General features: G+C 28.0%; 4 protein-coding genes and 1 long non-coding RNA gene across 10 annotated transcripts in view; 2 read left to right on the forward strand and 3 right to left on the reverse strand.

The window, feature by feature from the left end:
• LOC107070777 (trehalase) overlaps nucleotides 1-11355 on the reverse strand; it is a 39075-nt gene extending 27720 nt beyond the window's left edge. Inside the window, exons 1-3 of one of the 6 annotated variants that reach the window (XM_015329283.2) lie at nucleotides 10800-11355; nucleotides 9503-9647; nucleotides 2049-2084 (exon numbers count right to left, since the gene is read on the reverse strand). In XM_015329283.2, coding sequence (XP_015184769.1) covers nucleotides 2049-2084; nucleotides 9503-9645 — 179 coding nt within the window. In that variant the 5' untranslated portion in view covers nucleotides 9646-9647; nucleotides 10800-11355. Of the gene's footprint in view, nucleotides 1-2048; nucleotides 2085-5190; nucleotides 5570-7063; nucleotides 7368-9502; nucleotides 9648-10799 lie in introns of those variants that run through there. The other 5 variants (XM_015329285.2, XM_089174854.1, XM_089174853.1 and 2 more) reach the window with 5 other exon arrangements.
• Nucleotides 11356-11966: 611 nt separating this feature from the next.
• LOC107070822 (histone lysine demethylase PHF8) lies at nucleotides 11967-19981 on the reverse strand. The gene is given in 14 exon segments (XM_015329345.2): nucleotides 11967-15317; nucleotides 15407-15590; nucleotides 15867-15914; nucleotides 16198-16400; nucleotides 16495-16691; nucleotides 16848-16904; nucleotides 16990-17149; nucleotides 17152-17749; nucleotides 17830-18031; nucleotides 18102-18551; nucleotides 18637-18778; nucleotides 18905-19183; nucleotides 19270-19355; nucleotides 19836-19981. Coding segments are annotated over 14 exon segments (2784 nt in total). The 5' UTR covers nucleotides 19934-19981; the 3' UTR covers nucleotides 11967-15237.
• A 130-nt stretch (nucleotides 19982-20111) lies between these two features.
• On the forward strand, nucleotides 20112-23466 carry LOC107070807 (polynucleotide 5'-hydroxyl-kinase NOL9). Its single transcript, XM_015329326.2, has 8 exons — nucleotides 20112-20247; nucleotides 20341-20563; nucleotides 20655-20782; nucleotides 20893-22278; nucleotides 22360-22562; nucleotides 22634-22684; nucleotides 22780-22970; nucleotides 23103-23466. Exons 2-8 carry the CDS (start codon nucleotides 20380-20382, stop codon nucleotides 23339-23341), a joined length of 2382 nt encoding a protein of 793 aa, XP_015184812.2. The 5' UTR covers nucleotides 20112-20247; nucleotides 20341-20379; the 3' UTR covers nucleotides 23342-23466.
• Nucleotides 23467-23940: 474 nt separating this feature from the next.
• Nucleotides 23941-26604, forward strand: LOC107070808 (uncharacterized). The gene is made up of 5 exons (XM_015329327.2): nucleotides 23941-25488; nucleotides 25583-25782; nucleotides 25871-25909; nucleotides 25988-26178; nucleotides 26271-26604. The coding sequence occupies exons 1-5, from the start codon at nucleotides 24397-24399 to the stop codon at nucleotides 26507-26509; spliced, it is 1761 nt and encodes a 586-aa protein (XP_015184813.1). The 5' UTR covers nucleotides 23941-24396; the 3' UTR covers nucleotides 26510-26604.
• Nucleotides 25298-27661, reverse strand: part of LOC149031774 (uncharacterized) — a 6067-nt gene continuing 3703 nt past the window's right edge. Inside the window, exon 3 of the long non-coding RNA XR_016177352.1 lies at nucleotides 25298-25429. This is a non-coding gene — a long non-coding RNA (uncharacterized LOC149031774). The remainder of the gene's footprint in view (nucleotides 25430-27661) is intronic.

The following is a 27661-nucleotide window of genomic DNA, read 5'->3' on the forward strand; positions in this document are numbered from 1 at the left end:
TTTATTGATATAATTATTTGTATTTATTTAAATATAAATTATGAATAAGATATAATATGGATTAATGTAACTTTGAAATGCAACATTTTTATTATGTAAGCTCTAAATTGATCGATCTTTAAATCACTTTGATGTCGCCATCTCACGAACTTACGAAACACTACTATGATAAACCTTACTGTCAGTATTTATTAAAGTCGATTGTCGATAAGGTAGATTTTTTCAAACATTTGTTAATTTATTACTTTTTAAATGCAAATGAAAGTAAATCAATTGAAATGTTAAATTTACAATGAGACTATGCAAAGTAATGAAGAAATACGTCAAATGTGTTGCTATTTTGAATAATTCTTATTAAATGCTAATCGTATTATTAACATTACAAAGTATTCGAGAATTTGTTAATATGACATGAAATATAAAGTAAACCAATATCCGAATTTTTGTTCTATTGGGTTATTCAAAAAGTAATTTCGATTTATTTTCTGACACAATTTTAACATTAGTTTATGCAAATTCGGCAAATGAACAACACGTGAGATTGGTTAGATGCTAAATTTATCAAATTCAACTGTTTATGCTTACTTGTGTAAGGCCTAGGTTTAACTTAGAAGTGAAAATTGTCGTGATTTTTTATAAAAGAAAAAATGAAATTACTTTTCGAACAACCTAATTATTATTAATATTTTCGACTACGATAAATAACTTTGACTTTGAATCAAGTTCGCAATGATTAATTGATTTGAGTATGTCAAATCATACCCCCCCCCCCAACCCCAATAAATTTGTATTTCAGCTTAAATTTACTTTATATTAGCTTAATAGATATCAATCTATTTCAATTAGTGTTTAGATGAAAAAATTTCTAGTCAAAATACGATCACTAAAATATCGTGAAGTTTAACTTGTGATATGTGTCACGTAAGCCACGTTTAAATATCTTCAAAAAGAAAGGTGGTATACGTGATGACCGATGCGTAAGCAAAATCTTTCCTGCATCATGGTTGTTAAACCGGCGCTAAATTTAAATCAGAAAAACCTTCGAACAAATTTACCCCATTCTGATAAAAGATGAACATTCGAATACAAATAATATTCTAACACGCTAAAACGATTATTTAAATTACGTGAAATATAACGAGAGACATGATGCAAACTATAGTTCTCTATAAAGAAGAAAAAAAAAAAAAAAGGAACTCATTAGTCGTAAATTGTTAATAATTATCGCACAGGAAGAAGAAGAAGAAGAAGAAGAAGAAGAAGAAGAAAGAAAGAATCAAACTTGGATCCAACATATTAAAGGAAGAACAGTTCAATAAAACCCGATTCGACGAGTCAACGATTATTTCATTAAAACATTCTCTGACGTCAAATAGATCGAACGAGTACCTTGTTAAAATTATCAAACGGATCATCCATTAAAAGGGATTATTCGAATCAATTGATGGTTCTCAAATTAACGAGAGGAAAAAAAAAGAAAAAAAAACATTTAAAAATATGTTGAACTTGAAAAAGAAACTAAACGAGTTGTGTTACATTCTGTAATGTAACTCATGATTGATTAATTTTGAAAATTTTGAGATTGAAAAATATTCTTTAAATGCTGAATAAAGAAACTGAAAATATAAGCAGTAAAATACAAAAAAATAACGTATGCAGGAGGTAACAAAATGATTCCAAATTTGTAATACTGTTTCGATAATTACTTTTATTTCCTCCCCCCCCCCCACTAATTATGTTTGTAAAGATAATAAGAATTCTATCTTGTTACCAATGAATAAAGGAATAATCTTAACAAATCTATTATTATAAGATTAGTAATAAAGTATACATGCGTGAAAAAAAAAAAAAAGAAAATACACCTGAGAAAACTTGAGAATTAAATGAATAATAAAATATCAGTAACCTTCCAGTATATGTATGAATAGTCATGTGTAATCATAGAATCCTTGGCATTGAAAGTAACGCAATATGATTCAAATCTCCATAAAAAGATTATTATTATTATTATTATTATTATATATAACATTATATTATCTAATACATACTCAGTAATTCGTGCCGCATGGCGGTAGGTCGTCAATCTATAACAAAAAAAAGAATAGAAAAGAAAATTAAATTAAAAGTTTAAAAAAAGAGATAAAATAATATTAAATTTTATCAAATAAAATATTCATATATATATATAAGAAATAATTTCAACCCTTAAAATCAAATTATTTTCAATAAAAATACAAAAAAGGTGTTTTTCATATTTGAAATATTTGGAATATATCTGTTCGGATGAATAAGTTTCATGCAAATCAACATTATAAAAGGTTATTACAAATACGTAAAGAAGACTAAAGAAGAAAAAGATAAAAGATCAAAAATAATTACAATTTCAATGGATCAAGCTAAGAAAATGTGATGCAAGATTCGAAGAAATGAACGCAACACACGTTTCTTAAACGTGCTGCTTGGGTTCTTCTTACCAACCAATCCTTTTTCTCCGTCAAATTGAGAACCACTTTAGGCCGAGCCCCTCATCCGATAACCAGCTTAACCAATCAGAGAAGGTCTCGCGTTTGACGCCCACAAAACCGACCAATCAGAATGTTTCTAGCTTGAAGGCACGTCCGTGTCGCGTCCGCTTTCTCCGAATCGTTTATAATAAAGCCGGTAGATAATATAAAAGATTTATTCAATTAATTACACGATTTCGGAATATCCTTGTCACGTTTGATATATATTTTATTATATTATGTAAATTGCGATTAAATATTGCAAATTAAATCGAAATCCAATATGGCGTCATTTTTATTGCCGTCAATTATGATACTTTTATTCTATCCTTTAATTAAACGTTATCTGATTGATCGATTTTTAATAAACTTATTACACAATTGACATAATATCTTTTATTTTTGATTTTTCAAATGTAATGTTTAATTTGACTGTTTGTCGCTCTTGTTTATTCAAATCTTCCAATGACAATTCTTCCTTCTTTTTTTTTTTTTTTATTCTATATATAATCATTATAAAACATGCAATCTGATTGGTCGATAACTTATTTCGAATCTATTTAACATTTTTTGTCTAACGTTTCTTTTCCTGTGACCTTTGCGTTACTTGGCCTTGAATGTAGGTGAACAAATCGTTGTCGATGATAGCGACTACAATTTTCTAAGCTAATTTTATCCAACGTGACATACAAAAAAAAAAAAAGAAAATCCTCAAATTTTTGTGTGCTGAAATCTTCTTGGAAATCGTTTCGTTTTATTTTTCCTAAGTAAAATAAATTGATTTGAAAATGACGCGTCGTATCGATGAATGACGATAATCGATAATAACATGTTTAAAAAATTATTATTAATAATTGTTAATGTTAAAAAGTTGAAGAAGAATATTTATTGAAAAAAGATGTTTGTCTTCTCTTTACTCTTTAGCATTTGAATCTAATAATAAATGTTCATCTGTCCTTAGTTTAAAATCAATTTTGGCAAGTTTTCAATTGTGACATTGCCACGTTAAATGTATGTTAAAAAAGAATTGTTATATTTTGAATCATATAATAGAAAGTCCTCCATTTTATGACGATGTCTCACATTATTATAACATAAAACAAAATAATCATAATATTAATAATAATGTAAAATTTTCATTATCTATTTCTACTTCTTTATTTTATGTTATCTTAAATAAAACTAGTCAAAACAACGATAATTATTTTCAATTATAGTATCAAAATACTATTAAGATCAATTAATGGAAACAAGTGAATCAAATGAGCTTTAATTCATACAAATCCTATTGAATTATTGTAAAATGTATTAAAATTGCAACAGTGATCTAACCTATATGCATAATATCCGTTCGATTAAGTATACTTCCAACGATGTTGACTTCCGACGTAGGAACGAAGTTACATTGAAACGATGGAGGGTTGAATTAATTCAATACACGTCATAATAATGTTTCTACGCATATATACTTATTGATCTCATCAAAAATTTGTATTTTTCCTATATACTTTTATTACAAAAAAAAAAAAGAAAAAATAAAGCAGTAACAAAATATTGACAATTAATCAACAATCACATATCTTAATCTGAAACCTTTAGACTTTGCATGTTCAAATTTACGAGGTATTAATATGTAAAATAAACGTTTACTTTTACAGGTTATGTTTCTTTGAAAAAAAAAAAAAAATACATCAATTGTTAATACTTCGAGAAAGTAACAATTATGTAAATGTTTTGTTGTTTAAATCTATAGAATGGAATAATATCTATTGGACCAATCAGATTCATACCTCTCAATCAAATTCAAATAAATACTTTAATCGCGCCATTAAAACAGCATCGGATTGACGTATGGCGGGTCATCGCGCGAAACTCGAATGACGTAGTAAATATTACGTAAGCCTACCGAAAAGAGAAAGACGTACGTACCTCTTGGATATTTGTACCTCGAAATGATGAAATCAATTATTTTTACGACTTTATTCTACATATTTTGAAATTAAAAAAGACACATCTTTGATTTCAATTATACGAAATGACTTATACACAGTTTAAAAGACATTTTCTTTTGTATCGTGATAAGTGATAAGACAATGATAAGGAAAAGATTTAACAAAATCTTAAATATATTTGATATCAACGTAAAAAAAAAAAAAAAAAAAAAAACAATTATTATAATTAATATTGTTGAATGCTATCAACGAAAGGGGGAAAAAAAAATCAAACGTTTATAAAACTCCAAATTATATTCGGGAAAATATTTAATTTAATTGTTAAAGGAAAAAAAAAGAAGAAGAAAAGAACAGATAAATTATAAAAATTATTTTTGCAGAAATGTTTAATCTAAACGCTGGGGAAAACATCGAAAAGGAATAAAAGATTAAAAGAAAATTATTTTTGTAGAAACGTTTAACCAAAATGGTGAAGAAATGGGAAAAGGGAACGAAATAAGATTGGAAAAATGATATTCGCAGAAAGACTTAACCTAAATCCAGAAGGATAAGAAAATGAAAAGAAATAAGATAAGAGAAATCATATATTCGCAGAAATAATATTAAACGTTTAAGTTAAGAAAAAGGCGTGATCATTGAAACTCATTCTTTATAAATTATTGACCAAAGAACGAACACGTGACCAGGCGAGCCAATGATGAGAGATAAGGCGCGAAAGTTAAATTCGAACGTACCTGGAATAAATCGACCAATGGGAAGCGGCCTTGCATGATGATTTTCGATTTAAGAACAGCACTTTTTTTTTTTCTTACACTGATTCACTATTAAAATCCACTTTTTTCTTTTCCAATATTATGCGAATTATAATCTAGTTAATGAAAAAAGAAACAAAAAACAAAAGGGAAAGATCAATAAAAATATTTCATACAAATTCGTTCGTACAAAGAAAAATAATACATATATATATATCGATCGTATGATTTGTCTAATGGCGAAATTTGATTCAATAGCTACGCGTTGCTAAGAAATGAAAACGTAACACGCACAGCACGACGTATCGTAATACGTAAATGACTGTTCGTAGAGTGTAACCATGTACCAACAAGTCAAGACTAACTCTCTTTTGCCCTCTCTTCCTAACCAAAACCTGCTCTCCTCTCCCACTCTTCTGTCAACATCTTTCTCCCCTTCCCTATTCCAATTTTTCCCTCACCCCCTCCTACTTCAATAAATGCCTTCACTCTTCTCTGAACAAGATACGCTTTTAAAAGTACGAACACAATTAATTTGAAAAATCAAACAATTAAATTCTAATAATAATTATAATATTTATAAATAATTAATAAAACTTCTATTTTGTGAATTTATTATAGATAATTATTAATATATTTAAATGTGGAAATAATACTTTGAAATATTATCTTTAAATTGTGTACGATTCTTTTGTTCGCCATTTTGAAGAAACATCAACCAATCAAATTTCCTTGTCATATGTAATTTTTTACTTCGTATACAGTAAATAAATGAAACAATCGTTTTTATTGGCTTTCATTATCACTACTTGAGTCGTGGAAAAAAATGTGAAATTGATTAAGAATATCGAAAGATTGAATAATATTGACATAAAAAAATATTTTTTAATAATTTGAATTAGTTTTCGATCATGAACAACAAAACACCTCCAACTGACCTATGCTCGTTGACGACCCGGAACAAACTGGTTTGACTGATTGTGAGAGCACGGACACGTGCAACGAGGCTTGCTGCCAGACAACGAACGAACACGTCCGAACGATATCGAAGATAACCGAGAATAACCACGTGCCAACTAGCCGAATCATCCATCGTCTCGTAGCAGCCATTGCAAATATATATATATATATAATTGTTTTATCTTTTAATCTTAATTAAGTCATTAAAATCGAATATACGTTTTTCCCCCACTAATTGCGTTCATTACAATTAACGTATTTCAATCAGAAAATAAATCTAGCATTGTAAAGAAAAGTTATATATTATTTATAAAAAATTTGTAGATAATTAATTAAATAAATAGAAACGAAAATTTAATTACGTTTTAAATTTGGAATTCTATTTGCTAACGATAGATCGAATATATGTTTTCTTAGATCCTGTTACAAGATAACATATGTATATAAGTATATAAGAATGTTTACGAAATATACGACGACAATAGAAATCGATGCAGTTTTCGAACGAGTATAGTTCACTTTCGAATCGATTAATTCGCCACGATTACCACAACAAGAACAATGTAAAACTTGCATTATCAACATACTACAGTTCGATTTAATTAATGAGATTATATACAAACGTACACGAATGTTACTTTGACAATTAACCTCAAAAATACCATTCACAATTGTATCAAGTAAAAATGTAATAAATAGCATATTTTAGTTCCTTGCAAGTAATTAATTAACTTAATAAATGAAATGATTGGTATTGAAAGATTAAAAAAAAAAAAAGAAAATACTCGAGCGTGGTTGTTTTTAAAATAAAAAATACTTAATTGAATATACAAAACACGCGTATTAATCCTTTCTCATTTGAACAAAGTGAAGTATGCAATGCATAAGTACATACCGTTCGAACGAACGACCTTCGCTCTTTTTACGCGATGTCCTTCACCTCGACACTAATTCAACGCAGAGGAAGCAATAATGACAATATTATACACCTCGAAATTTATACACAACACTTACTTCTCTTAACACTTGAATCAAGGCTACTTGATTATTACCCCTATTCTCACTTTCAACTTTTAACGAACTTTAAAAAAAAAAATCAAATAATGAAAGAAAAAGAAAAACATTTCGATGTCTCGATCTGTCACTCCAGAAATTAACCTCAAATCGAATGAAACGTCAACGATGGTTGCCGAACTATCTTGAAGTATGCTACGCGATTCGTGTAAATGTTTAATTATGATTTCCTTTTATTAGGTGGACCGGAAAGTAATGTCACTTTCTAACCTTAAATTCAAAAGAATAAATTTCTAACAAATTGATATTTTTAATCAATAACATAATCAACTTTGTTATCAACAACCTTTCTTCATCTAGTATGCAAATTTTTAATATCAAATTGATAAAAATCAATCGGTTTTTGATAAAAATATACAAAATTTGACATTTGTAGAAACGATATTACTTTCCGGTCCACCTAATACTTTTTTTTTTTCAATTTTAAATATAAAATTAAATAAGATTAAATACTAAAATCAAAGTACGTTTGACGTGAGAATATTGACCGACAATTGATTAAATTAAATGAAAAAAATGCAAACATACGTACACACATCATGCGACTACACTACTATATATATATATATATTTATAAATACGCACAATAAATATACACGAAGAAAAATATGTATAAGCAACGTAAAAAGAGATGCGAACGCTCCGACGTTCGTTAGTCAACTGACGAAGTGATTTGAAGCAAAGCAGGTTTTACGTTCGACCGTGAACCACGCGACGATATTTGTCGATAACATTATAATGTCATTATGCTCAAATATCAACGAATTTAACTTTTTCTTTCTGTTCGGCTGTCAGACACACACACACACACACACACACACACTACACGTTTTACTTTTTTTATTCATCCCTATTTTTATTCATTTGATAATAATCAACACTAATTTTTCTTTATTGAATGTTATCTTCCGGTGACTGTACCTTTTTACTCTTTCTTTTGCAACTGTCTTGTATTTGTCTATCTCTTTCTTTCATATTTTCATTTTATCAGAGTAAAGGAAAAAAGAAAGAAGAAAATAAAAATAAAAAGTAGATATTGAAGTGGAAATTGTGCTCTTCTGTGATATTGAGGCCACGAGTGGCGTGATTTAAGAATTTTAATTTGTTTCTCTTCTCATCAATGATGTCTAAATTTCGTATATCTCTTTCTCTCCTTTCTCTTCAGATATTAAATATATTCCGTAATAAATTCTAGTAAATTTCCAATGATTTTATTTATCTCATTTTATTTATTTTGTTTTGTTTTATTTCCTCTCATTTAAATGTGCGATATTCGATCTTTTTTCTTTTTATCAATTTAAAATTTAAATATTAAATTCGGCGCCACTTTATTACATCAGGCGATAACGGAATGTATGGTCACGTGACCATTACTGCTAAGCAATTGGCGTATTACTCGTAACAGTGGTTCTCAATGTTATCTATACACTCGATAATTAATATTATCTCTATATGCAGTTTTACATATTATTTATTTTATTAATTTCAAATAAGTTTAGATAACTTGCCTATCTTTTACCCCAATTTGTCTAGCTTCAATTACGCGTGTAAATGCAATAATTCATTTATGCTAATTGCAAGAAAACGTTTATTTATAATATATAATGTAAAATAGAAAAAAAAATCCAAAATAAAATATTCAAAATCTGAGGTTCTTTCTTTCCAAATAAAAACTTATTATCGAGAAAAGAATACATCTTGTCACTTATTATTAGACTTATTGCAAATAAGTCGTTTGTCTAAAGATACGGGTCGACGGATCATGGACGACGACGGCCTTTAATGACCGTCAAACTTTTCCACGATAGATGAACGGAGATCAATTTGGTTAGGTCAATAAATGGCAAAAAGAATTGGCCGACCTCGTGCAGTGCATTGACATGAAATAAACCTTCTCTCCGTTTCTTCTTATCCACTTCTAATGCACATAAGAAAAATTGACAAGATTACAAACAGTATCAATAATCTATTATCAGATTAGATCATGTTGAAGTCACATCATTTTTATGTAATAATATTTTTTAAATGAAAAACAACAACGCAACAATTTTCGATGCAAAATTTTCCTCTTTGTTTATTTTTTGCTCTCCTCTTCTTTTTTAATTGCTTTATTCTTTTCCAATCTTCATGGATTCGATTATATTAATCTTCTTCTTTCATATAATCTTTCTAATTTGAATAGTTATACCGATCCGAAATAATGATTATTTTTATTATGATCTCGGTATAAAAATGATCAAGCACAAATATCGCTACTCACCGGGTATCGACGAGTTGATACCGATCGAGCTTGTCCGCGATTGGCCCACAATGATGACGTTGCTGGCCTAGTTGGCAGCCTTGATTGGTGAGCTGCCCGCTGCAACTCAGGCAACGGCGGGCTCCTTGCCAAACAACCAGCATTACTAGACAGCAAGATGACTGGCGTTTAAAAATTACTTTCCAATCTTATTTTCAGCCTATTAATATACTCTCCCGCGCGTGCCTGTTTATTCCTTTACCCTCTTCTTCCCCACCCCCACCCACCCCCATTCGCGATACAAAAATTACAATTCTTTCATAAGTATTCTACATCTGTTATTTGACTTTTTTTTTTTTTTCAAATACAAGGTGTGCCAAAAATTCCTAGATGGACTAAAAGTTCCTAGGCAGGTCAAAAATTCATAAATGATTTTTAAAATCCATTCATCTTTTTTCTTTTTTCTTTTAATAAACTTTTTAGAATAATGTTTTTATTTTTGTATTGTAAAAATTAAAAGCTCAATTGATAAAATTAGAAGATTAAACCACAATCTTGAAATGTCTTGAAAATATAAATAATTTATTTTGAAAATCATCTAAGAACTTTTAACTCACACTTATAATCAAAGATCGCACAGTTTTTTTTTTTTTTTTTTTTTTTTAATATTTATTTTTATATAGTCTAATTATGTCAGGTTGATAATTCATAATGACTTTCGTTATTATGAAATAATAAGATAAACAACAAATAAGAATGGATGATTCATACTTGTTGTGTGATAATTCAGAGAACATGTTTGATATTTTTTTCGGCAATTTTAATCGTCTCCGGCATTATGAATAAAATCAATATTATATCAGCAAATAATTAGGGATATATAATAAGATAGATAGTCATATTATCGCATGGTTCATAAAACGCTGATGCGAGAACGTCATGTTACTAGTGTGCGTAATTATATGTTGCTTTGCCAAATAAATCTTATCTTTGTAACTTTATCTTATTGTTAGTGATTTAATTCCTCCAAGTCAGTAGTTTTATTTTATTTTTTCTAACGTAGAATGATATTTATATATTAAGAAATAATACAAAATTATTAAATTAACTAAAGAAAACATATATACGTAATTTTTTGTCTGCTTCATAAAAATAATTATTTGATTCGATTAAATTCGCCATATTTGTCTGCAAAATTGTAATTACTTTTTTTCTTCTTCTTGTAATATTTCTCTTTTGTTTCAATGATAACTTGTTCCACTTTTAAGCAAATACAATTAACGAACTCTCTCCAGTTTCTCCTTTCTTTTGCACCTACCTTGAGAACGTCACGTTACAATGGCCTCCTCGTTGCTTCACACAGCTCCACAAACAACACACTCACACACACACACTTACACAAATAGAGCACGCACGGTTGCCGTCTGTCGGTTAAACTTTAAACTAAAATCACTCTCTTTGACTCGGTCGGTAATATCGTACGTCACACGCACCGTTTATTACTTCTATAATACTTATTGATTCGCAAACCAATGTTATACGATAATCTCGATAATAATTTACGTTTATTTATTTATTTATTTCTCTCTCTCTCTCTCTCTTTCTTTCTCTCTTTAAATTAGTATAATATCACGCGAGAAAAAAGAAAACAATATAACAATAAATGAAGACTTCGTGCAAATAGAAATAACTTTTAAAAGCCGATCGTTTGGATGAACGTGAACGTATGATATTCTCGAACACTTTCTATGTAAAAACGAATTACTAAATTAACATAAAAATTTGTCAATGTCTTCGAATTAGACTTTGTTGAACTGTAAATCCGATAATTGCGAAGCACAACTCCAAATACGAAACGCACCGTACGGCGTCTGACCGAATACTGTGGCATGAACTGTTCCAATGTTGCCAAGTTTGAATCCTTCATTTTTCGATTACCCCCAGATTTAAAGTAACTTATAATCTCGATCTTGACCTATACGTTTGTACATTTAAAAATAATTGTATTTTTATATTTTTATATACATGTATATATATATATGTAATATATTTATTATATAAATATATATATATATATTTACTAAAATTAGATAATCTATATAATTGCAAAATCATTATCTTTAAAAAAAAAAATAAAATATACAACATTTGAAATAATAGATTACATAAGTAAAATACAAGATATCGAGATAATTATTTATATTGAAAAATTATTTCTATAAAAAATGACATGTCTCGGTCGGTAATGGTTATACCTGTTAATGTTATTAGGTTGGTATGTTTCAAAATGTCGGATATTATTTTTAAATATTCGAATTATATTATAGATTAAACTTATGTTTTTTTCTTTTTCATTTGTGTAAATATACATATTGTAACTATAAATTAAATTGAATTACATCATGCTCGAGTGAAAAAGATTAATTGAATTTATTTAAAAATAATAATAATAAAAAAAAAAACAAGAACAGATAATAAGAAAGTATTTAATGAAAAATAGATACCATTTAGTTTTATTGGAGATTTTGTGCTTCAAAATGTTTAACATATTTTGAATCATACATCATATAATTTACATAGTGTCATTTATAATTTACTGAACACATTAGAGATTGCAGTACACAATTAATAGATTTCTTTTCTTTTTTTTTTTTTTTTTTAATCGATGTATCTGCACGAGACATTTTTCTTTTTTTTTGTAAGGATAGCATTGATATTATAAAAAAAGTTCAGATTACTTATAATTTGATTATCAGAATTTATCATTAACGTCGAGATTAGATCTTTCAATAGTTATTTGCATTAAAACTATATTAGCGAATAGTAAAAACGTTCATTTTAACAAAATCTTATTGATAAATTATTGTTGTTGTTGTTTTTCTTTTCTGTTTTTTCTTTTTTTTTTTTTTGCATTTTTCATTTTCTTTTATTTTTTGTTTTTTTTTTGTTGTTTTTCGTTTCTCAATTTGTTTTCACACGGTGCATTATGCTTCGGTGTACAAATCAGTCATTTTGCAAGTATCTACATAAATTGCTCATTTAAATGCACAACGTTACGTTTCTATAAGTTTGACGCTTTTACAAATATCTAGATCAAGAATTGTAAGATCACAAGAGTTCGATAGTCCTCAATGTTAAATTTAATCAATTATAATAGTTTAATAATATTCATTGTAAGTATGTAATGAAGTGTATTTTTTGTTGTCAATTAAATATTATTTCTGATTGAAATCTGATTTGTCGCATAAAATTATTCTCAACAGCCTCTCTTACAATTAATCGTAATATGTCTGGACAATAATAATAATAATAATAATAATAGTAATAATAGTATTATTATTTAAATATTATAAATAAATTGTTCAAGTCCTCTTTTGGATTTAATTAAAAAATTAATTAATCATACATTCCATAATACTACTAATAAGTATAAAATATATTAAATATATATATATATGCATGATAGTAAATATATAATGCTAAGTAAGGATGATGATATCATAAATATAAGTATCATTACATAATATTTTCTTAAATATACAATTTGTCTCAATTTTAATCCACAATGTTTGACTATTATATTTTATAAGTAAAAATATGAACATAATGTTACTGTTTTATTCAAAGAAGAATATGTGCTGACAATATATTTTGTGAATTAAAATTGAGATTATTTGTATTTATTATATATCAAAGTCCAGACATGAAAAATTTATACAAATTGATTGAACTGTACGTTTGATTTTATATATATATATATATATTATTTTTATCTTATCGTATTTTCTTCATTTAATATTATTGTATCTTATATAAACGTATACAGCCTGGTTATTAAGTAAATGCTTGAACGATAACGCACGATGATATTATTTATTTATTTTTTTGTTTGTTTGTTTGTTTGTTAGAATAAGAATTGAAAAAACTGATACTAAGCATAAATCAGAAGAAGAATATTTCATCATTGCAATCCAATAGGATTTAACTAAGACGAATACTTTCCCCTCCCCTCCCCCCCCAATATTATCATATATTGCTTTGTTAATTATAAATTGTTATGTTAACAAAAATATGAAATCATCATAAAAGTAATGTATCGTCACAACCCTTTAGTATAAATGTATGTATGTATGTATATTTGTTTTCAATTCATTTTTATACGTAGTTTTATCGCATATGTCAGATTAGAAATTTGTTTTTTATCTTTTTTCTTTTTTTTTTCTTTTGATGAATATATAATTATTATCGTTATATCATGAATTTGAATATTTACAAGCATATTCATACGATTAGAAATTTACGTAATCCTAGAATACTTCTTTACAATTAGTACGAAAAATGATATAAGATTAAGTTTTTATTATGATTTTTTTCTTGTTTTTTTTTTTTTTTTTATTCTTTTTTTCTTTACTATTATTATTATTATTATTATCGATAATTATTTATTCAGTTAAATGATAATTTGGAAAAAGATAATTTTTTGTTGTTGATTCAGTAAAGCCAAGAGAAAAAATATATATATATAAGTAAATCTTTATATTTATATTAATACGTTACGTTTATCATTAAATATAAAATACTAAGAGAAAACATATTGGATGAAGAAAATGTATGAGAGAGAGAGAGAGAGAGAGAGATAAAGTGTTAAGATAAAAGATTAATATTAAATCTTGAAATATCTTAATATCGCATTTCTGTAAGAGAATAATTAATCCTTTACATATATATGTGTATATATATGTATATATATGTATAATAATTATATAGAAATTCTTGTTCTCATGATAGTTTTCATGTCGTCCAATGAAATTAACATTAATAATAATAATAAAAATAAATAAACATTAAGATTACCCAGGCAGCAAAATAGTATACATGTTCGTATACAGTATACCATGGAATAACAATGTAGAGCTTGTGTGTTAAAATAATACATGATTTACTATAACACTGAATGTATAACAGTTTTCTGTACTCTACAGCCTCTCTATATAAATACAAACTAAGTAACAAAAATCTTATAGAATTAGATTTATACTAAATATTATATATTTCGACATTAGAAAAAGAAAAAGAAAAAGAAAAAGAAGAAAGAAAGAAAATATTTTGTTAAAGTTTACTGCACTATATCAATCGTATTTGTTAATGAGATTCATAACTGGCATTAAGTTCGTATTTTCTCAGATCATATATTAAATTTTTATATTTGTTTATAAATTAATTGATATAAAAAAAAAAAAACATGAATTTTAAGGAAAAAAGAAAGAAAGAGAGAATAATAATAATAATAATAATATTAATCAGTTAAGCGTGTTTGACGACTATATCCGTCATCGCTTGATTATCGCGACACACACCAGAGCGCACTCTGTAACGTATTACAAATATTGCAGCAATAAACTTTTGAATTTCTAATGCCAATTAATAATAATAATTAAAATATTATATAATAAAAATAATTATTCATTCATTCATTCATTCATTCATCCATTCATTTCTGTGAAAAGAAATGGTCGATATTAAAAATAAAATGAATTAAAAAAAAAAAAAATAAATTGACAATGGAGTAACTATTAAATGATAAAATCAATAAATATAGGTGTTCTCGTAATCACCTTTTTTTTTTTTTTTTTTTTTTTGAATTATATCTGATATATATGTATTTACAATTTACACACCTAATAATACGCATTTAATGTATCAATGAAAGAATGATGATGTGATGTGTATATAATTTATTAATGTCAGTTCTTTATCTAATGCATCATTTTATGAAGTTTTAGAATTTTACCCAAACGTTGTTTAGCCGTTTTCATTCCCTTTCTAGGCTTACGTTCTAAAAATTCAAAAATGTTATTATCTAGATGACTTAATCATAATAATAATAATAATAATGATAATAAAGAAAATAGAAAAATACTTTACCGATTGGAACTGGTGCTGCTAACTTAGCTTTAACATCTTTCAGCCTATTTGGACTTGTCAATATTGATCCATATCCAGTGCTAGTTTTGACAATATTTTCTGTAGGTACAATTGGTGTTGGACCAGACGTTACAATTGATGTATCTTTTTGTTTCTTCTTATTATATGTCCTCTTGGTTGTATTCTACCATATAACAAAATTAATATATTATTATTTTTATTTAATTTATATATTAATAATAATAATGATTTATTCTGCCATTTAATAGAAATCTATTGATTAAATATAAATACAGATTAAAATGTATACGTGCATGAAAAGATGAATATTTGAGAATGTGTAATTTAATCATCCAAGTTAAAAATGTAAATTAAAATATATAAAAATAATAATTATTTATACATAAAACAAGATCTACAGACTATTACAATTATATGAAGAAAATTATGATATGCCTACCAATTTCTTCTTCGTAATCTTGTCCATCTCGTTATCCAGATATTCACCCTATATGATACAAGTATGTAATAATGAAAGTATATTATAGATAATATATATATATATATATATATATATATATATATATATATATATATATATATCTAAATGGAGAGATAACTAAAAATATTTCTTTAGAAATAAATGAAATGTATTTAATTTGCATACATAATATATATGTGTGTGTGGATAAGTTTGTAAGATGAAACAATTGTTTTTCATAATAAAAAATGAGAAAAAGAGATAAAGAGAGAACTAATAAAATATAAATAAGAAATAATTTCAAATCTACCGCTTGTTTAGCTCGTTTCGCTGCTGCTGCTTCCAATCCTTTTTCAACTGAAGTTTTTCTAACTCCTTCTCGTGCTGGTCGATTTGTCTTTGGCAAGAGTGGTCCAACTCTGGCTTTTGGATTCCATGCCTCATCTATTTGACTTTTTGCTTTGGGTTTGAAAATATAGTCTTCATCGTCAGAAGCATCCAAAGCAGGATAAACTAAAAATATCAAAGTCATTCTCATTTAGAAATTTTAATCATTTATGTCTAATTTCTTATACAAATATATACATATATATATGTATTAACTTACTAAAATCATCGTCCTGATGAACTTTGTCAATATTTTCTATCAAGTGATCGTCGTCGTCATCATTGTCGTTGTTGCGTTGTGTTTTTTCTACTTTAGTTGGTTTGCTGGAGTTACTCGATGTCGTTGAATAACACTGCTCGCTGAATGATAACATCCCAGCAATAGCTTCACGTGTTGACGGTGATGCCCTGTCAGAACTAGCCGTTTTCAATTTATAAATACTAAGACACCAAAAAATAAAATATAACTATTCTCCAAAATAATCATTATATTTGCATGCTTTGAAATTATAAATCACTTTAATAAATAAATGAATATTAAAAGTAATCTTACGAGACGTAATAATGACTTACCCAGTAGGAGGAGGAGGAGGAGGCACAGGTTGACTGTATTGTGGAATTGTTGATGGTCTAAAATAATTGTAAATATGACTGATAATGATTCTGTAACGATTAGAAAAATATAAATAAAAAATAAAAAAAATGTGTTACATACGTAACGTCTAATCTTTGAGGAGCGTTTCCTAATGTATATACAGATGCTTTAATCAATTCTTCTATACCATTTTTGGGAATATCATTTAAAACATCAACGTCGCCATCGTAATCTCGTTTAATTCGTTTTTGCGTGTTAGCTTTAGAATTTCTTCTTCTTTTGGAGACTCGTCTATAGTAAATCTACCATAATCACTTTCATTACTACCATCATGAAAATCATATACAGATGTACGATTCCAAGAAAGTTCTTTCGTAACAGTAGCATGATTAGAAGTAAAATTATTTTGTAAATTGATATTATCATTTGTACTTCTAACGACTTCGTTGTTTCCTAATTTAAATCTGATAACAGTGGGACTTTGTTTTCCTGGCTTGGCTATACGTTTCTGTGTAGGACTATTAACGTGTTTTTCTTCCATCAAAGTATTTTTAATATAAGGGTACATTACAGGTTTTGATAAAGTTAACTTTAATGGTGGCCGATTAGTTGCAATGCTATCATTAATTATAGTCCCAACTTTATTTGTTTCTTTCAACGTAGCTTTAAATGGATTTTCTACCATTTTATCTGCGACATCATAATCTACGAAATCTTTATTCAATGGTTTCTTTTTCTTTCTTTTACTTTCACGCTCCGGTTTAGGAGGATTTAATGATATCAAATACCTCTCGGCGTGACGTATTTCTTTACTAAAATCTTTCAATAATTTTTGACTGTTTATCGTATTTGGTATTTGACTTCTACTGACCATATTGTACTATATAAAAATATAAAAATATTAAAAAGAATTTCATTTCTATATTAAATAAAATAAATATACCAAAATATTTTACTTACGTCTTTATCAGTGTTCCATTGTTTTAAAATACTTAATAACGCTCTAACACCTTGTAAAAAATATGGTGGACATTTTTTCTCCTCATTATTTAATTCTTTCAGTTCTTTTAACAATTTTTTAGCAGCAAACCAATTAATCGTCTCAAAACCAGGATATTGAAATTTGGCAGGAGTTTTCATTTTTCTTTCCAACTCGTATATTCTGTAAAATAGAATATTTAATGAGAAGCAATATGTGTGTTTAACACTTTTATATTCACTTACGTACTTACTGTATCTGCATAGGAATATTTAAACTATGTACAAAATTTCCACCGAAAACCAAAGAATCAATTGGAGTTAAGACAGCGTGTATCCAACCTGTTGGTATCATCATAGTCTGGCCCTGTTTAATAACGCATTTGTAACATGCATCAGCCTGATCTCCAAAGAAAGTTTCACTTTGAGTAGAACTGCACATCCAATGCTGATATAATTGTAAATTTGCTGGTGTCGGTTTGATAAGATAAAACACTTTTTCACCCTTTAATACATGATACCAAACTGATGTGCCGCCAAAATCTATATGAAAATCTGTGAAACTGTCTTTGACTCCCATTAGGCAATATTTTTGTACTTCGGGACGCTTTATATCACTTTCCTCAGGCCAATCGCGTGGCCAAACAGAGTTTACCCAGTCAAGTTTGCGCGCGATGTATGGTGCTTCGACCATTGATGAAAGACTGCAACGTTTATTTGTCAATTTATACACATACGTCCTATATACGATTAAAGCCATATATGGCAAGGCAATGAATATGGATATACCCAGTATTTGAAAATTCAAGACTTATGACATTAAAAACTTTTGTTCGACAAGGGTCATTGTAATATTCTACAAAGTCTCGTAATTTCATTCGAATGTTACTTTGTCTTGTGACATCTATCACATCCATTTCACGATCTCCACCTGAATTAATAATATAATATGTATGAATATTATAATAATCAATATTTTATTTCTCCTTCTTAATATACAATATATTCTGTGTAATTATATTATTATATTATTTGAAGAATTAACTGATCATCTTACCTATATAACTTTCAACATCGTAAACGCTAAAGTTTGGAGGAGGTACGCTCATATCAAGACCATCTTTTCCATCGATTATAATAGGTGTCTCAAATCCATTATTTTGTAAATATTGCAGTGTTAATTGTTGTCCTCTCACATGTTTAACTATTTCGTCGGCTTTAGAAAAATGTCTAGATTTTAATTCTCGAATGAATACTTCTGTCCCAGTTTGAACAGGTTTAGAATCTGCATTCTTTTCGGTATAATCATGTCTGTGCCAATTTGATCTAGTTTTCACTAAAATATAAATATGGAAATATTCTTACAATCTATCTTATTAATCACATTAGTATGATAACAATAAGTGAATTCATTTTACTTACTAATAGATGGTCCATGCATTGGTTCACATTTTGGACAATGATATTTATCGACGTCTAATGACATATATTCTTTTAGAGCTACACACCTTTGCAGACATATAAAGTAAACAACGTTAATATCGATAACTTTAAGAGTATTGTCAAAATTGTGTTAAATAATGAATAAAAACATTTAAAAATCACTTATGCATCATCAAAACTAATGTATATGAATTTGAATTTAAAAAACAATTTAGGATAAAGATATCAATACAATTTACACATAGAAAACAACTAAATATCAAATAACAAATTAATTTGATCAAAAGGATAACATAATCACCAAATGTATAGGTTATGATACTATCAATAAACATTCCTTTGTATACGAAGTTATACATACTTTTAGATGAAAATTGACAAATATTTATGAATATATAGGATCTATGCAATTTTTGGAATAATCGTTATTAAACTACAATGTTAGAAGAAATGTTGGAAATTGTAAAGCATTAACTTAACGTTGTGTTTTATATCTTCGTGACGCACGTGTCATTTTGTCAATGGATTTCTTTCACAATACTTACCCGCCGTGATACCATTCTTTACAAATGTCGCATAGTATCATAAATTGCTCAGCGTCATAAGAACGACCACACAAACAATATTTAACTGGTAACTCCATTTTTGTTAGTAGATACTAAACTGTATGTATGCACTAAGTACAGTTATCTGTTATTAGTTATTACCTTACAAGAAGTCATACCGTACGTTATTCTATCGAATGACTATTGAAGCGCCATCTGACGTCAAATTCTTTCAATTAGAAATATTTCACTAGCTTTCAAACTCATTTGAAAGCCCGCCACGTTATGTGACTAATATGTGATAATGAAACTGATATGCACCATTGGACCAATAGGAATTTTTTATTGAAATTGACATTTCTGCGTATATTTTGGTTTTATCAAAATATTAGATAATACGTAAACATAATTGGTATTCGCACTAAATTGATGAATTTATTAATTTAATACAAGAGAAACATATATATATGAGGTAATAATTATTTAATATTTGATCACATTTTAGGTTATTAAATGTTATATCATAAAATTTATAAAAGGAATAATGAATCGTGATAAACATAATTCTGAGAAATCACACAAAGGTAAATTTAGTAGAAGACGTTCTTTATCAGAATGTGCTGCTTCTTCTTCTTCTACTACATCTGATCAAAGTTATAATAAATTTAATATTAAAACTAAAAAAGATTTAAAAATCTTATCCAAAAATGATGACAGTATGGAAAAAGGTATAACATATTTTTCTATATACACACACACACACAACTCTAATCAATTGATGATCTGAAGAAATGTTGTAAATAATTATTATAATTTTAGATAACGTGAATGTTTTTTCCAAATGGAATCACTGTGAGTTATTAAATTCAACTATAGATAGTTCAGTAAAAACAAAGAAGAAAATATTTGGAACAAATATGAATCTTGGTTCTTCAGAAATCATAAGAGTATTATCTCATAAGATTTTGATGATATCAATAACATAATATTGAATCATTTTTTTAAGGAAATTTGTTTAATCGATATTTCTAAGTAATCATTTTATTTCAATTGACAGAGCGTGTCCGAATTAAATCTATCAGATTCATTGGAAGAAAATAAAAATGTATCTAAAGAACAAATTTTTGATTATTTGAAATCTATAAATTTTGATGAAATGTCAACCACTCAATCTGGTAATAGAAAAAATTGGAGAAAATCTAAGAATACTAATGAGAGATCGCAATTTAGATATAATATTTCGAAAAAGAAGACAACCGTTGATGCTACACAATATAATAATGAAGTACAAGAATGTGAAACTCAAGATGCAATGATGCATAATGTAAACAAATCATGCACCAAATCTAAAAGACCGATAACAACAAATACAAATACAACCATGTCAAATTATAATAAAAAGATACGCTTATATTGTTTAAATAATAAAGTATTGATAATTATGGAAGAAAATACCAGTTTCTGTTTTAATGGTAAATTATCTATAAGTGTATTGTATGGTGCAATAGAAGTTTACGGATCTCATGTTACCAGAGTTGATTCTCCGATATCTGTATATTCTCCAAAAGGATACAGTTGTGTAGTTATAGAAAATAGTCATAAGTATGCATGCAATAATATAGATATTTGGACATCATTATCTAAGGAAGGTATCAATCCTGATATAAAGAATGCATTACAATACGATATCAACCATCGCAAACCGGGTATGGCAGTAATTACATTAATTAATTTGGAAAATAAATTAACAACATTTGTTGATGCTTATTTTTCGATGAAATTATTTCCCACTATTCGCAATGTCAGATATTATTCTTGGATTGACAGAAGGAGAGCAGAAATGATATTGCAATCGAATCTTTATTTTGATATTCAAAATTATAAAAGATTGGTAATTGATCCTACCATAACAGGAATACTTGCTGAAAAAATGATAAACCGTTGGCATTCTAATAATTGGTCATGTACATTAATAGCAGGTGGTAAAAGTGTTGGAAAATCGACTACTGTACGTTATTTAATAAACACCTTATTATCGATCACTGGAATGGTTGCTTTAGTAGATGTCGATCTTGGTCAAAGTGAATGTACACCACCTGGCAATGTATCTTATAGTTTGATCAAAGAACCATTAGCTGGACCAAATTTTACTCATTTATTAACACCAGTGTATCAACTGTACATAGGAGATGTAAATGTAACTCGGTGTATCACAAGATACATTGAATGTCTTAAATTGTTAGCAAGTAATTTATTACTTTGTCCAACCTTGTCACGTTTACCGATTGTTATAAATACAATGGGTTTTACTGAGGGTATAGGATGGGATCTCGTTGTGTTTACGATCAAACTTTTCCAGCCTTCTTTCATTGTACAAATAATGTCTGAAAAGACAAAAAACAATTATGCTAATTTATTGAGTAGTGATATCATAAATAGTCAAGTAAGTATTTTTATTTTTATAATAAATCCTTTTCAAATTATATATTATGTTGTAAAAAATAAGAAAATAATATTTTCCCAGACTCTTGCAGGTTTTTCATGGAGTGAAAATATTGAAGTAAATATAAATAAACCGTGTTCTCATGAGCTATATGTTATAAATACAAATGCTGAAATGAAGCGTAAATCAATGAATGAGACATTGGACATGGAACCTTATCAACAACGTGAACTCGCTATGATGTCATATCTAAGTGAAATCATTAATCCAGAAGGCAATTTCATGTGAGATATTGAAAATTATTTTACTTTCTTGCTTGTATATAATATTAAGTTAATAAATAAATATTTTCTAGGTTTTGTGCTCAATCTGCGTCACTTAACATCAATGAAACTGAACCATTCGTGTTAGTACAAAGAATCATCCTAATAGCTTTAGCTTGAACATTGCAATTTTTCTACTAATATATGTTATGAAAAAGAAGTTCATTTTTCTTTTTAGTATACCTTTTGCTTCTATAACCATCGTTCTACTACAAAAGGATGTACCACCTTCAAATGCATTAAAAGTAATCAATGGTAGTCTGGTTGCTCTGTGTGGCGTCAATTGGACAGGTGTTGTGTTTCCAGAAACAGTTCCACCAAAGCCTCGTATATTAACAACAGTACCTTTATGCATTTGCTATGGTTATGGTAAATAACAATTAATTAACATTGTTTCTTCATTTTTGTTCTTATTTATTCTGATGGCAATTTGTTATAATTCATTTATTCAACAAACTAATCCTACTTTCTTGATTTTATTATTTGGTTTTTTTTTTTTAGGAATAATTCGTGGGGTTGACACGGAAAAAGAAGAAATTTACATAATCTCTCCATTGCCTTTTGTATTTAGGCAACGTGTCAATTGTTTAATAGGAAGTATAACTATGCCTATGAATTTATTACGATTAAATCAACCAAATGTATCACATGCAAGTGGAAATAATACTTTACCAACGAGTCGTGATCCACGTAAAGAACATTTTCGTATGAGACGTAAAAATAGACGAACTTCAGATTGATTCAGTTTTATTTTTTAAGAAAAATTACAACATTATTTTTTTAACTATTCAAGTTTCATAAAATGAAACATACAAAGGGTATACAAAGGGACATTTGACTAATTAAAATTATTCTTTTTCTTTTATCATTGTCTTTTCTTTTTGTTTAATTCAATTATATAGAAAATCGGTTTTACGATTAATATGACAGTATATGACGAGATGACCCTTTTTTTTTATTACATGATTTATTTCAACAAAATTCTTTCAATTTATTATTATTATTATTATTTAATATATTTTATACATTTGCTCCAAATATGTTGAAACATATTGTATTTAATAATGTACAGTAATATTTAAGAATTTATAAACAAAAATGGAAAAGATACTTCTGCACGTTGAACGAAAAGAAGACCATCTTATGCGCGCAATCGTTTTATATAATTTTCTATAAAATTAAATTTGAAACTTAATCATCGGCATTTCAAAAATGTAATTTCGAATGAAAAATTTTTCACTTCTTTTTATATTATATATATTAATTTAATATTTTGATTCTTCGTAGCAAGATATAGTATCATCTTTTTACGTTATTCAAAAGAAGATAGTGGTGGCGCTGCAGTTGTTTTGGCAATGCTGTTGTACAGGTAATGCTAGGAAAACAATATGAACAATATGGTGAATATTGTTACGACAAAACTATGGAGGGTAGAAGTAAGGAGTAACATCTCTTATGGGAGAAAACGTGAAAAAGTGTGCAGTGTTTTCTATCAATAACAGTTCAAAAACCTTCCACAATGGCGCTGGTGTAGACATTTGGTATGGTGTGAATGTAGCAATTGTAAATGTATTGTAATTGTTTATTTCTCAATTGTACTTTAATATTTGGCGCTTCCTTTAAAATTTACCCTGAAGCTACTGTGGCGCCACCCTAATTGAATGCATTTCAACGGACACTTTTTATATACAGAGATGTTACTCCTTAACCTCTACCCTCCACAGACAAAACCAACGTGTGCAGCTTAATCTTGTTTTGTTATTTTCTTGAGAACAAATTGTTAACATCGTTACAAATGAATATGGATGATGTTAATGCAACGAAATCCAATTGCAATGAAAAGATACGTTTATATTGTTTGAATAGTAAGGTATTGTTAATTATGGAAGAAAAGAGTAGTTTCTGTTTTAATGGCAAATTATCTATAAGTGTATTGTATGGTGCAATAGAAGTTTATGGATCTCATATTACCAGTGCTAATTCTCCGATATCTGTATATTCTCCTAGAGGATACAGTCTCATACCTGTAGAAACCAGTCAAAAATTTTTACTTTCACACAACAAAGATATATGGACATATTTGTCACAGGAAGGTATTACTGCTGATATTCAAAATTTATTAAAAACAGATATCGATCAATGCAAACCGGGTATGTCGATAGTGATATTAATGAATTTGGAGAACAATCTAACTGAATTTGTAAGCTCATACTTTCCCAAAAAATTATTTCCCAAAGTAAGAAATGTCAACAATTATTCTTGGACTGATATAAGAAGAGCAGAAATGATAGTACAGTCTAATCTTTATTTCGGTGATGATTATTATAAAAAATTGGTAATCGATCCAACCATAACAGGAAAACTTGCTGAACAAATCTTAAATCGTTGGCATTCCCAGGATTGGTCTTGTACACTTTTAGCCGGTGGTAAAAACGTTGGCAAATCAACTACAGCACGTTATTTAATAAACACCATATTACAAACTTCTAAGATGGTTGTTCTGGTGGATGTTGATCCTGGTCAAAATGAATGTACACCTCCGGAAAGTATATCATATACTTTGATCGATGAACCATTAGCTGGGCCTAATTTTACACATTTAAAACAACCGACAAATCAGTTGTACATAGGAGGTGTTGATGTTTCTAGATGTATAACGAGATACACTGAAGGCCTTAAATTGTTAGCAAATAAATTGTTAAGTTGTCCAGTCATGTCACGTTTACCAATTGTTATAAATACAATGGGTTTTACCTATGGTATAGGATGGGATATCATAGTATTTACAATCAAACTTTTCCGGCCTTCTTTCGTTGTACAAATATTATCTGAAAGGATAAAAAATAATTATGCTAATTTATTGAGTAGCGATATTATAAATAATCAAGTAAGTATTTTTATTTTTTTTTTTTTTATAATATAAATCCTTTTTTTAAATTATATATTATGTTGTAACAAATATGAAAATAATATTTTGTCAGACACTTGCAGGCTTTTCATGGAGTAAAAATATTGCAGATCTAAATAAACCATGTTCTCATGAATTACACATTATAAATACAAATGCTGAAATGAAGCGTAAATCAAAGACCGATTCATGGAGCATTGAACCATATCAACAACGTGAACTCGCTATGATTTCTTATTTAAGTGGAATTATTAATTCCAATGAAAGTTCCATGTGAGATATTTAACATTATTTTACTTTTTTACTTGCACATATAATATTAAATTAATAAATAATAAACATTTGCTTGGTTTCATGATAGAACTACGTCACTCAACATTAATGAAGCTGTACCATACGTGTTAGTATAAAGATTTATTTGAATAATTTTCTTTAAACACTGAAATTACTTATATATATATGTTTATATTTTTGTCAGTGCACCTTTTACTTCATTAAGTATTGCTTTACTTAAAGAACATGTACCGTCTTCACATATATTAAATGTAATCAATGGTAATATGGTTGCTTTGTGTGGTGTGGATTTGACAAATGATATGTTGCAAGATGCTGTTCCATCGAAGCCTCGTATATTAACTAGAGCACCTTTGTGCAGTTGCTATGGCTATGGTAAATAATAATTAAATAACATTACTTCCTTTATAATTCATTTATTCAATAAACTAATCCTACTTTCTTGATTTCATTTGGTGCTTTTGTAGGAATAATTCGTGGGGTTGACACGGAAAAAGAAGAAATTTACATAATCTCTCCATTGCCATTGACAATAATGCAATCTGTAAATTGTTTAGTAGGATGCATACCTATACCTGTAAATTTATTACAGTTAAATCAACCAAATGTACCGTACGCAGGTGGAAATGATGCATTGCCAACAAGTCGTGATCCACGTAGAGGATATTTCCGTAGGAGATTTAAGAAGACACGAATTTCAAGTTAAGTTTTATTTAAAAAACAAGAAAATTATTTTCTTATTTTTTTAATTATTAATACGTTAACTTATAAAGACAAAAAAATATATTTGATATTAAATAATATATTCGTTTTACCTGGGAACCGACCGAAACAACATCCCTATATTAATTTATCAAGATAATTTTATTTAAAATGCTTATTAATTTTTCCTAGACCAACCCAATTATCAAATTATTTTTTTTCAACAAATTCTTTTTATTTTCATCTTTTCAATATCTTATATATTTCATTTATTATCAACGTGTAAGTTACGGCATTGATAAAGTTTACATTTAAATCTTTCCCGCCTGATATTGGACGACTACTGTAGTCATGAAAATATATCGAAAAATTATCTACCATATTTTCTTTTGTAATTTTCTTTTAGATAAATCTTGTATCTAAAGGCACATATCGTTAATATCATCGAATTTTCAATTACTTTCTATCCATGTTGATAAACAAAACAAAAAGAAAATTTAAAATCTGGAGTGTTACATAACAAAATCGGCCTTGAATCATATATATATATATATATACATGGAGGGTTGTAAAGTTTTGAACCTTTCTTTTCGAAAAGTTTGCGAGACTATGTAGCAAATTAGATCTTCTAAAAAAAATTGTTTCTTTGTTACGATGAAAACTTGTCAACCCATCCATGTATACATACACATGCATACATAAACCTGAAATTAATAGAACATTAAATAGATTTAAAATCCCTCCGCTAAATATAAAAATACCCTTTACGTAAATTGAAATTGCATTATCAATGAACAAGAAAAAAAAAGAAACCATTAAAGATGGAGAAACAAAAGGAGAACAAGATAAAAGAAAAAAAGAAAGAAAGAAAGTAAAGGTCCGGAAATTCATAATGAACGATGATGTCAAGTGGATTCCGTAGTTGGCATCGGCCGTGAGAGAGATGAAAATAGAATGGTATCGCGACGAACACGAGAAAGAATCAAAAGGATAGGTAGGGTAAGAGGGGAGAAGGTAGAGGTGGTGGTTGGGAGTAGCGGAACGGGGTAAGGGGTTAAAGGGGACAGGAGGAGAGAGAGTTCGTAGAGCACGTGGTACCACCAAAGGTATTTCTCGAGGTCGCGCGCCGGGGTCGACCTGATGAATGGAAACGTCG

The sequence above is a fragment of the Polistes dominula genome, unplaced genomic scaffold (genome assembly GCF_049000335.1).
Source record: "Polistes dominula isolate Pdom_NZ unplaced genomic scaffold, Pdom_raw_medaka contig_16, whole genome shotgun sequence".
NCBI classification, from domain to species: Eukaryota; Metazoa; Arthropoda; class Insecta; order Hymenoptera; family Vespidae; genus Polistes; species Polistes dominula.